Here is a 12,266-nt window from a genome sequence, read left to right on the forward strand (position 1 = left end):
GCTACATCTTTAATAGAAAAGATAATTTAAATTTAGTCAAAGGTAACACTTGGTCTCCCTATAATTTGCAATTATTACTAGTAGAACCAATTCAGAACCAATGCTTATTTTATTATCGATTGGCATTGTTGATTTGGTATTGCATTACTAATATACTTGATTTTTTCATGTCAGATTGAAGGATACGCCCATTTGTTGAGGCGTCACCCCATGGGCACGGAGGACCACAAGGACATTACTAATGTGCTGAAGGTAGTGCAGGAGATTGGCCATGTACAACCTCCTATCCTTGAGGCCCCGAATAAGGAGGCAGCTACTCATGCTGCAGCGCCTACTCAGAGCCCAAGCACTTCTATGAGGCCAGGCATGAGCAGAGCTCCTGTCGGACGAGGCTCTCGTCCGCCTGTTTCTACCTCGAGAGTTGTCCTTACCCTCGATCCCCACCCATCCACCCCATATCCATCCCCTAGCCCCACCATCCCTTCACCCATCCCATATCCATCCCCTAGCCCCACCACCATTTCTTCACCAATTCTGCATCCATCTCCTGGGTCTGACATTTGTCCACCCACCCCACAGTCATTTCTTGAGCTGTCACCCATTCCATCCTTTGACCTGGGTCTTGATCCAACCCCTCCTAACATGCACATGTAGCCACCCTCCCATAGTACGTCCACTGGCCCGTCTTCACCCACCCCACATCCAGTCCCTAGCCCTACAATCCCCTCACCCACCCCACATCCATGTCCTGGGTTTGACATCCGTCCACCCACCCCACGATCATTTCCTAAGCTGTCACCCATTCCATCCTTTGACCTGGGTCTTGATCCAACCCCTGTTGACATGCACACGTAGCCACCCTCCCACAGTACGTCTACTGGCCCTTCTTCGGGCATCGACCCACCCCATGTTTAGGCTGAGTAGCCTGTTGGGTTACCTGCAGAGCTAGCAAGTCGGTTGAAACGCATATCAAAGGCACCTCCTTGTGAGATAGGGGGGCACAAACATGGACACAAAGTTGGGCCCGAGGCATTTGACGAAGGACATGCAAGACCTCCTCCTCATTATACAAGATGGCGTAAGGTCCAAAAAAGGTAATTAGATAGAAGAGAGACAAAGATTTCTATGTTAGATAGGCACATATTTCGTATATTTTTCTTATGTTTATTATGGTTAATATGATCTGTATTAACTACTACTTGGTGTTCTCTAATACTTAATGTTAAAGCGTAATGCTAATAATAGTTGCTACAGTGTTTTTTTATAAAAAAAAAAAAAAAAAATCATGCCAGTGTGTGTTTTGACTTGTCTTGCTTCCTCTCCTTTTTGTTTACATTTTTAATTGGTTTTCACTTATCAAAAAAAACATTTTTAATTGGTTTTCTTGTTAGCATCAATTTTCAAATCTACTTGACATTCAGTAGCAGTGATATGAGCCTCATGTCTTAAACGAGTCCAAATCTTCTGTCCCACTTTTCCTGCTCCACTCTATACTCCACCAATAAAAACTTGCCACGTGTTCACCTAATTAATTAAATACTATCATTATTCACTTATTAATGCCACCGTTATTAATTAATAGTAGTATTTAATTAATTAGGTGAACATGTGGCAAGTTTTTATTGGTGGAGTATAGAGTGGAGCAGGAAAAGTAGGACAGAAGATTTGGACTCGTCTTAAACTGGCAAGAATAGCGCTCGAACGGAGGAGATTTCTTAAGAATGCAAAAACAGCAGTACAACGACAAGCTATGTGGTCAAATTTGGCTCACGAAATGACCGCAGAGTTTCGTGAAATGACGGGCTGAAGAGGTATTGTGCAGACTCATCAACATTCATGGGATGGGCTTTTGGTTAATAACTAGAAGATTTATGTTCTTGCACGTGGCTTTGTAATTTTTCTTATGCTTTTTCTTGGAAAACTTGGACTTAGGCTTATTTGCAGCAAGAGCTGGAAAAATTGCATGACTTGTGAAATAAAGTGAAGTCAGAAGGGGAGCTATGGGATGACCTTGTATCTAGTTCAAGTCAGAATTCCCATTTAGTTTCAAAGGCTACTCGCTTGTGGGAGTCAATATTAGCTCGTAAAAGTAAGCGTAGGAGCATTGTGCAGGTTCTTTTCTAATTTTCTTACAGAATCCAAATTATTTCATTTTAGTCTCCTTGATTTATTGAGGTTGGTAATCTATATCATATAGGGATTAATACCAAGTTTGGAAGGATGAGTGCTTTTGTTTTTAAGATTGTATGCCTTCCATGATTTTGTTCCCTTCTTTCTAGCACAGCGGTTAGGCATTTTACACTTGGGAGAGTAGAAAATTTAGTTCTTGTCCTTTTAGTTCATAGATGCCATTTTCCAACACACCTACTCATGCATAAATTTCCTTTTTAGGTACCGCATCTCTTGATCATCTTTGCTTGCAGCCATGGATCAGAGTTCTCAGGTTCCTTATTCAGATGTCTTATCTGTCCAGCCTAGTGACCTACCTACAACACATATGAGTGACAAAGAGCAGAGTGATGGATCACATGTCAATGTAAATAGGGAAAAGCTGAAGAAGAAGTTAGATTCATCCCATTCACAAGTAAATGATGAAACAGTTTCTCGAGTAGATGATAGAAGTGGAAGAGTCCAGCCCACTGTTGATGTAGCTGAAATCATCAGGCGTTGGACACATGCTTTACAGCGTATTCATAAGCAGTCACTTCATCTGGTATGCTCTTTTCTTTAAAGCCGTTTTTTACGATGTAACATTCTTTATTAGTCATTGTTGCAATGGTTTGTTTAAGATTTGGGCTGCAGTTGAGACGAGTAATTTAGTGATTCAAATTACTAGTTCTGGAACTTGATTGAATTTAACACCTCCATTGTTATCCCTGAAATGTCATTGTTCTGCTGTTACTCTAGTTTTTATCTCAAAGTTTGGTTTGATAGGTGATAATGAGGTGACAACCATAGAAGATGTACTTTGGTCACTATTGTATTTCACTCATACTAGCCTCTAGACGCATGGGCGGAGCTGTTATTGGACTAGGGGGGGCAATGGCCCCCCTAATTTTTTTTATAAAAATATTATTATATTAATAGGTACTAAGTTTAACAATTTTGTTCAATAAAATTACACTTTGCCCCCCTTAATAATGCCATTAATTCTTTTGAGAGTAATCTTGTAGCCAAAAACGTTTTTACAATGTTTATACAAACTATTAAGGTAGCAAATTCTTATTAGTTCGTACACTTGCATAACTTTTTATATATCAATAACCACTTATCACATTAGCAATTTGTAAAAATTTTGTAGTTTTAGCATTTTTCACCTTTTAAAGGACATAAAAAATTAATAGATTAAATCTAAAACAAAATATAAAAACTCAAAAAAATTAGCTCAACAACAAAAATTACCAATATAATAAAATTAAAAAAATTAAGTCCAATCAATATATTTTACCCAGAAAAAACTACTTGGCCATTTAAAAAATTTTTAACAAAAATCCTTAGTAGTAAAAAAATAGACTCAAGGGTCGGAGCCACCGGACACAGCTAGCAGCAAAGTCGCCCCCCCTAACTCCAAGTCCTGGCTCCGTCCCTGTCTAGACGGCTACCTTCTCTTTCGCTTTTATGTTAAGGAAATGGCTCTTGGTATTTACTCCAAGGGAGTTTTTTGCTGATTTACTGAAACTGGAGGATGCTCAAGTGCTGAAGCAAAAAACAAGATGGGAGATATTAATGAATGGGCAAGAGAGAATCCCAAGGCTCCTTCAGATGAGGGTGTCTGTAAATTGTGCGGTGTGAATAAGGATGATAAGAAAGTGTTGTTGTGTGATATGTGTGATTCGGGGTATCATACATATCGCTTAAATCCTCCACTTGCCAAAATTCCTCATGGAAACTGGTATTGTCCTTCTTGTGTTACTGGTAATTGTTTCAGTCAAGGACCTTCACAAAATACTGAGGTCATTAGCAGGTTCCGGAAAAAGAGATGTCAAAGAGAGTTCAATCACAGATTTCCAAAAGCTCTGGCCCATTTGGTAACCACAATGGCGATGAAGGAGTACTGGGAATACACCGTAGAGAAGGATTGTCCATTGGTCCCTTTATATATTTTAACTGCCTCAACTTGATTTTTGATAGGCCCTATTGCATTTGTAAGTTACATATTGAATGTATGCCATCTAAGTCGTGGCTCTTTGATCATTGCTTTTTCTATTGAAAGCTTGGATTTTTTGAACTCTTAACCCAATACAGGTAACCAGTATAGTTACCGAGTCTTTTCCTGTGTGTATGTTGCATATACATTCTGCCATTTCTCTTTTAGACAAAAGTAGAATGATGATACAGTACGTGGTCCTCAGTAATAATATAAATTTAAGAGCAAAGAGAGATTGATGGTTTTATATCTGATCTTCAGAAACTATATAGTGATTATTTCTCTATTTTCATTTTGTGGAATTGAGCTTCCAATGTCAGCACATGGTGGATGTTTCTGGTCTAATATATGTTAGATTTAGTCTGAAGGTTTTGTTCACCACAAGCTGCATTATATTTGTAATTGGTTATGTGTGTTAGGTTTATCTAAGTTGTTATTGTTCATATTTATCATGTTAAACTTATTCTGCTCCTATCTTGGTTGCAGAGGATTCTTCTTCTAAAGTTCTTGTGTGATGAGGTGCTGAACTCTGCTAAAATTCGGGAACACCTGAAACAGTGCGCCTCTATGTCTGCTGATTTGCAGCAGAAACTGCACTCACTATCTTCAGAATGGAGAAACCTGAAGTTCAAAGAAGAAGTTGTAGCAGACCAAGTGGGGAAAGTGAACCAAAGCACACTTAATGGTGTTGGAAAATCTGTAACGGAAGAAGTTGCTATAGTGCGTACAAGTTATCATAAATTGATGGGGCAACTACTTAGTAGAAGCAGTTGCATGTCGCCCTTCTCCACTAATATGAATACTTTGGAAGATGGATTAGGGTGGCCTGTGCCAAATGATTCCAGTAAATAAAAAAGTTATAGACTACTTTTGTTCATTTTATTTTATTTTTAATAAATTCTAATTTAAATCCTATGATTTAAGGTGGTTTGGTTTCAAAATAAATCTTACAATTTTAAAATTTTTAAACTAAACTATTTAATTCCAGAAGTTTCAAATTACACATTGAAAGTTTAAGATAGATAGGTACAACAAGTTCAATTTCATAGTTTTGTTAGTTTCAAATACAGTTCTCAAAAAAAAAAAAAAAAAAAAAAAAAAAAAAAAAAAAACAGTGTAACTCGAGTATTAAACACTCGATTTCCATTATAGAAAAACCCAGTGGAACTCGAGTATTAGACACTCGATTTATATTCAGTACTCGAGTTCACTAACAACGAGTACGACAGGTAGAGAGTTCAAAAATATTTACGGCCAATTGCCACTGGAAAAATTCCCAGTGGAAATCGAGTCTCTGAAACTCGATTTACATTTCAATGGCTTTTTGGTAAATAAGTCCTGCATAAATCAAGCCTTTAAAACTCGATTTGTACTAGTAGTATTTACGATTATGCCATTCGAATGGAAATCGAGTTTTAGAGACTCGATTTCCACTGGGTTTTTTTTTTTTTTTTTGGTTACCCCTTTCCCTTGCGGCAGTAAACCAGAATTTTTTTTTCTTCCCCTGCAACTGTAAACCAGATCTAGAACACATCACATGGGCAGTGTATACAAACATTGAATGAAGAGTACATTGAATGCAAGAAACTAAATTAAAACAGTTACTGTTCATGGGCACTATAGTTGCCCTCTTAGCTACAGACCATACAGATTTTACCACAATACGTCCGGCATATAATCTGATTACTAGCTATCATTGCTTCAAACAAGGCCCCTTTGGTTGAACTTTCCAAAGTACTAGCTGCTAATGCCAAAGTACTACAGTTGCTGGCATTATAGGCAAAAGCTGCACAACGCAACTAATGTAACGAGTACAATGGATAGCTACTAGTTCAATTACAACAACATTCAGCAATAAACAAAATAACAACTGAGTCGATACAACATAGTCTACATAGTCGCCTAACACTTGTCCATATTGATACAACATGGTCGCCTAACACTTGTCCATACCGAAGATAACCACAACTCCCACGTACAATGCCATTCCAAAATCGAGCCTTTGCTCGCCTGAAAAACATTAAAATACGGTTGTTAGTTCCTAAATGCGAAGAACAAAAACCAAATGAAATTCTGAACATATTATATCAAAACAGTAAAGGCACTTGCCTAGTTTGTAGCACTACCGCCTGTCAAAACCCCACAGGCATTGGGACATCTTCTGCGGTTATGCCCCTCTTCATGACACACTCTGCATCGCTGCCTCAGTTGAATCTCCCTCAAGTCTGAATCTGGGTTCCGGCTTCCCCGTTTTCGCCGTACCCCATCTATTTCATTCCTTATTCTTAACTTCACAGGATGACCTTTGGCCTGCAACAGACTTGGGTTAGGCACCCACCGTGGTCCGCGAACGTCCCTCCATAATGACTCTAACTTTGGCACCACAAATTGATATGAATATGTGTGAATGGCGTTGTCCAAACTATAACATAGGTCAATATAGCTGGTTGCATTGAGATGTAATTACTGCAAAACTTTAATTGCATGTGAACAAGGGATCTTAATGTTTTGCCACTTTCCACAACCACATGTTCTAGCAAATACGCGCACTTCATGACTGTGGTTTCCCCCTTCACCTCTATAGTCGTTGTACGGGGTAACCACTTGATATACACCAGTTTCATGATTAAATTCCCTCACAGTGTGTCCTGAAGTTTTTTGTAGATTTTTGGTATAAATCCCCATTGCATAATCACTCCACACCTTACCTTGAGAGCGATCAGAAGTAATTTCTTTATGTCGATCATGGAAATATGCAACAAGTTTGCACCAAGTGAACTCAACCATTGCAACAATGGGCAAACCACAGGCACCTTTAAGTACCCCATTAATGCACTCAGAGATATTGGTTGTCATTGCCCCGTAACGTCTTCCACCATTATGTGACTGGGTCCATTTGTCCTCATCCTCACTCATTAGATATGTGTATGGCATATAGCGTTCAAGATGGGGATCATCAGGGTCTACACTCCTCAGTGCATTAATCTCGACATCCTTAATGGTTTGCATTATGGACTCAAATTTAGCTTCATGAGTCGCATATACAGCTTTAAAGGCCAATGCCTTTAGAGTTGGGTCATCAAAGTGTGTGTTGAAGTTGCTAGCAACATGTCAAAGGCAATATTGGTGAAATACCCGTAACTTTCCGTCATCACCTATAGGCCACTTTGCAATAGCGCATTTGATACCATTATGTCGGTCAGAAATAATACAAATACCCTCATCAGGTATCACATACCCTATCAAACTCCTGAGACATTCTAAAAACCACCCTTAACTAGCCCCTGACTCCTTATCCACAACAATAAAGGCGAGAGGTAAAACCTTTTGGTTAGCATCGGTTGCCATTGCAATAATCAAGACCCCTCGATATTTACCATACAAATAAGTCTCATCAATACTGATCACTAGCCTGCAATATCTGAATGCAGCAATGCATAGAGCGAATGCCCAAAATACATAGCGCAGTAACGTAGTACCATCTATGGGCCTAGGTATTGTCCAATAGTTATACTGGGTACTTGAATCTTGATCCAAGTATGCCAACAACAACTTTCGCAACCTTTGGTAAGACTCTTCCCAATCCCCAAATATCTTAGCAATTTTTTTTTTTTTTTTTTGCGTCTCATACCTTATAGTAAGAAAGGTCATGATTATACTTAGTATGTATGTGGCCCCAGAGCCCATCAATAAGAGCAATGTGATTTCGTCACAATTTTCCCACAATTTCTGATGCAACAAAATTAGAATCCATCATTTTACCGTCTCTTCGCAGGCCAAAGGGTATACAACTGTGTGGACTCACATAAGACATGACCACTTGCAGTTGGTGTCAATGCATGCGGCACACAATTTAGTTTTGGTCAACCTCTGGATTATAAAATTTCTATTATCCTTTGCTACGTATATTATCAATGCACGTTTCACCTCCTCTTTATTTACAAAAGTCAACCCTTTATTAAAATGTATCACATCTTCCCAAGTAGAAAAAATGGTATCTGAAGACGTGAAGGATCAACCATATTTTCCCAAGTATTTGCATAGAATGACTCTGCAGGAGGTGTGTAAGCAGTGGTCGTATTTGTAACATGCTGGACGCCAATATCATCATCCGCATCACCTTCATCATGGCACTCCATATTTTCCTCTTCAAAATTTGGAGCAAGTTCATGGTCATCCACATCCTTGTCAAAATCACCTTGCTCAATCCTCTCTTCGTACTCATTCATATCATTAAGATTTTCATCATTATTCGCAAAAATGATCTTTGTCCTCCACCCCTAAATATGTCTCTTGAGGTTGGAGTATTTCACCAGTATTGGCAGCATAATCTTGAGATGGGAGTGTGTAACCTCCCATTGTAGTGCATCCATCATCTAAGGCTGTAAATTGCAACTCCTTGACATCAACTTCTGCGAGCGGCTCGGAACTTACGTACAACTTAGCAGCATTTACTTAGGGCATTTTATGGATCCTATTAAACATGACATTTACATGTTTATCTTCTTTGATCGCCATATACTTGTAATTTATCTGTTCATGAAGGACTTCTTGTGGGTAACGATAAATAATATTTATGTCATAACAAGTAGGGCTCAAACTCAGTTCTTCCATTATATTCATCTTCAAATCATTCAATGTCTTCAACTTACGACATATCATCATGTAATAGCATTCGATACTCGGCCCTTGAAATGGGAATCCATCAATTTGTTCAGGATTGAAAAGGGGTCCACCGTAGTATACATTTATGTCAATATTCTTCAGAGATTGTGAACCTATTGGAGTCAAGAGTAGGATGTTAGTGACATATTTTAACACAATTACAAAACATTTTTATGTACTCAAAGTACAAAAATTACAACTTTTTACATCAAACACACCCCACATTTGCATATACTCACACCACATCACATACAAACACACTCAATCATTATCATTTCATACTCAAACAAACAAAAAAACTAAAGACAAAACTCACCCCCGCTACAAAATTTCAAATCATTCTAACAAAAAAATAATGAAAAATATTAAACCAAACAACAACAAACATAGCCATGATAAAAGCCTAACAATACAAATATATCTTAAATATTTTTTACTTTTTATAAAAAAAAATGTCTAGTAAATATATACACTAACTTGTTACATCATATGCATATACAAACCCCACATTTGCATATATACTCAATCATTATCATTTGTTTCTAAACAAAAAAAAAAAATCATTAATCATACTCAAATAAATAAATAAAAACTAAACACACAAATCTTCAAATCATTCTATCAAAAATATAAAGAAAAATAACAAACCAAACAAAAAAAACTCATGATACATACCCATAAAAAAACCTAACATTACATATATGTAACTAACAACTACCCATAAAAAAACCCTAACATTACATATATGTAACTAACAACTATTCAGCAAAAAAATAAAAAAATAAAAAAATAAAATAAAATAAAATAACAACTAGAGAGAGTGTATGCTATAAAAACCTTACTTGACATGAGGATGTGTAAATGAGGGATGAATTTGATTTGAAGTTTTGTATGAGAGTGAGAGAGAGTGAGAGAGGAAGAGAAAGTTGTTGGATTTTTTGGTGTGGGAAACGGCAGACCCCAAAAAAATAGATAATGTGGACTAAAGAGCAGCTGCCCTAATCACGTGGCTTTAACTAGACCAACCCTTGCAAATCGAGTCTCAGAGACTTGATTTCACTTTTTAAAAACCAAGTCTCTAAGACTCGATATCTAGCTGGAGTCCACGTGGATGCAAGTGAGAACATAAATAGAGTATTTAATTGTTCACATATAAATCGAGTTTCTAAAAGTCGATTTCCAAGTGGCTGTCACGTGGAAAAGCGTCACATCAGATCTAATCAGAACATGCAAATCGAGTTTCTAAGACACGATTTATAGGTTCAAAATCAACTCTCTAAGAGTCGAGATGTTAATATTATATAAACTTTCGAAACAGTACCTACTAACTATATTGTTGAGGAATTATGGTTAATTGCCCATTTTCACCTTATTTCAGCCATCAACAAAGATACATGTCACCAACAATTTTTCTCCATCCCATTAATCAAACCACTCTCTATGGGGATCTCCCACCCTACTCTTCACACTCACTTCCAATTCCTTAGGCCTCACCTCTTCCCAATATCTCAACCCTTTCTTTCTCCTTCACCACCCTGAATATCCCCATTACAATCACACCCCTATTCTCACCTATAACCCCACCACTCAACAATCTCTCATTCTTCCTCTTGATCCTCCACTCCCTACAACTACAACAATTACTTGGGAGGTTAGAACCCATTTTGGCTTCGAACCTTCAACCAAACTCCACAAAGTCCTCCGTGTTAAATGGACAGAATCCATTCCACAATCAATTCCTAGAGTTATTAATATGGTGAGCACGGTTTTGACAATTGGCAGCAACATGTCATGGAGAGAGGTAAATCATGTGCCGCCGCCTGCTGATTCTACCAAGTGTGGTATTGGTGGGAAAAGTGGTATTTGTGTTAATGGTGCAATACATTGGTTAACAATGTATGGGGATTCCATTGTGGCTTTTGATCTCAAAGATGAGAATTTTAGACTTATTCCACTTCCCCATGACTTAAAAAAAAAAAAAAAAAACTCTGCACCGTTCCGTTTGGAATTTGAACGGTTAGTTGAGCTTCATGGGTGCTTGGCCTTGGTAGCTGACGTATATAGCGGAGTTGAGGCTGATTACATGTTGCAGTTGTGGATGCTAAAGGATTACCTCAATCATGTGTGGGTTATGAAGACTATACTCTTTCCATTTGAGTGCAGCGACTGTGGTCAACCTGTTCCTATTGGGACTATCCCAACGGGGGAGATATTGCTGAAGCCGCGTTCTTTGAGTAAGAGCCCTGCGTGGCTGCTTTTCTATAATACGGAGGGACATTGTTTCAAGAAGGTTGAAATTACCGGTTTGCCTGAATGGGTCTATTCGGGTGGTCCTCAAAATATCAGAAGCATTTCTATTTATGGTAGAACCTCAGAATGGGGCAGTGGTTGAACCACAAACTCAATTCAAGTTAGTAGTGAATGTCTTAGAAATGGGGCAGTAGTTGGAGAAATTGGACAGTAGTTGAAGAAATTATGAGGTCCTCGTAGTGGACAAGTGATGTGGTCCACTATTCTAATAAAAAACTCCAACTTGTTTAAAATTGTGGAGTTTTTAATAAAAACTGAATACTGATTCAGCAATTTTAAATAGGTGGGAGTCTTTTACTGGAATGGTAGACAAATGACGTGGTCCACCATGAGAACCTTATAATTTCTTCAGTAGCTGAACCTCAAAATCTATCGAGATTTGCAAGAGGGCAGGAAGGAAAGAGTAGAGTATGGTACGTTTTTGTTTGTTTGTATTTTTTTTTTTTTTTTTTTTTTGTGAAATGCCTTTCTTTCTAGATGTTTGATGCAATCTGTCAATTAAAAAAAAAAGATGTTTGATGTCAATCTGTTAATTACGTTGTTTAATAGAGTATTCAGTGATTAGAAACAGGCGTAGGCAAGCTGCGTACACTAGAACCGTGTCCAATCTAGTTGATATAATAGTTTGATGACTTTTTGTCATCTTGACAATATTGTCATACAATATCATGCATTATGATTCAAACTGGATCATAAGGCTTTCATTAATTCAAAAAGATCAACATTAATTATAAATCCTAAAACACAATCAGATTAGATTTCGATAGATAGTGTGCCTATGCTGCTCTAACAACACAATGCCAAAAGAAAATAACTTTGCAACCAGCAAAATCTACAATCTAATTCCTAATTTTATTCAATGTATTTATGCAAAGGCCCACAAGAATCGCTCTAAAATTTTCTTTGGATATCATGCACATGTTTGAGAAGAGTGTTGCCTCATTATCACTAGGTGGGTGATTGAGTCCGTCAACTCCTCCAAGCAGCAAGCTTGATTCATCAAATGGAAATGTCTTAGCATGGAAGAAGAAGAACCACTGCCTGGTTTTTCACCTTAAAGAACAACAATCAGTGCAAGCTGGCATGTTGAAGTAAAAGTAATTGCTAAATTACTCTTTTATCAATTACAAAAGACAAAGGAAAG

The 12,266-nt window shown here is 37.7% G+C and overlaps 2 protein-coding genes across 2 annotated transcripts; both read left to right on the forward strand.

Annotated features, from left to right (window-relative positions):
* The first annotated feature begins 2,425 nt into the window (after window positions 1-2,425).
* Window positions 2,426-4,999, forward strand: LOC142634915 (uncharacterized). Its single transcript, XM_075809153.1, has 2 exons — window positions 2,426-2,713; window positions 4,634-4,999. The coding sequence occupies exons 1-2, from the start codon at window positions 2,426-2,428 to the stop codon at window positions 4,997-4,999; spliced, it is 654 nt and encodes a 217-aa protein (XP_075665268.1).
* A 5,566-nt stretch (window positions 5,000-10,565) lies between these two features.
* LOC142634917 (F-box/kelch-repeat protein At3g04660-like) lies at window positions 10,566-11,204 on the forward strand. Its single transcript, XM_075809154.1, has one exon. It carries the CDS (start codon window positions 10,566-10,568, stop codon window positions 11,202-11,204), a length of 639 nt encoding a protein of 212 aa, XP_075665269.1.
* The last annotated feature ends 1,062 nt before the right edge of the window (window positions 11,205-12,266 follow it).

The sequence above is a fragment of the Castanea sativa genome, chromosome 5, assembly GCF_040712315.1.
Source record: "Castanea sativa cultivar Marrone di Chiusa Pesio chromosome 5, ASM4071231v1".
Taxonomy (NCBI): Eukaryota; Viridiplantae; Streptophyta; class Magnoliopsida; order Fagales; family Fagaceae; genus Castanea; species Castanea sativa.

Excerpts from the sequence above, each read along its gene's own strand:
- LOC142634915 (XM_075809153.1), top strand. The coding sequence starts at position 2,426 with ATGGATCAGAGTTCTCAGGTTCCTTATTCAGATGTCTTATCTGTCCAG. Across the intron at positions 2,714-4,633 it reads ATAAGCAGTCACTTCATCTG|AGGATTCTTCTTCTAAAGTT; the intron begins GTATGCTCTTTT and ends TCTTGGTTGCAG.
- LOC142634917 (XM_075809154.1), top strand. The coding sequence starts at position 10,566 with ATGGTGAGCACGGTTTTGACAATTGGCAGCAACATGTCATGGAGAGAG.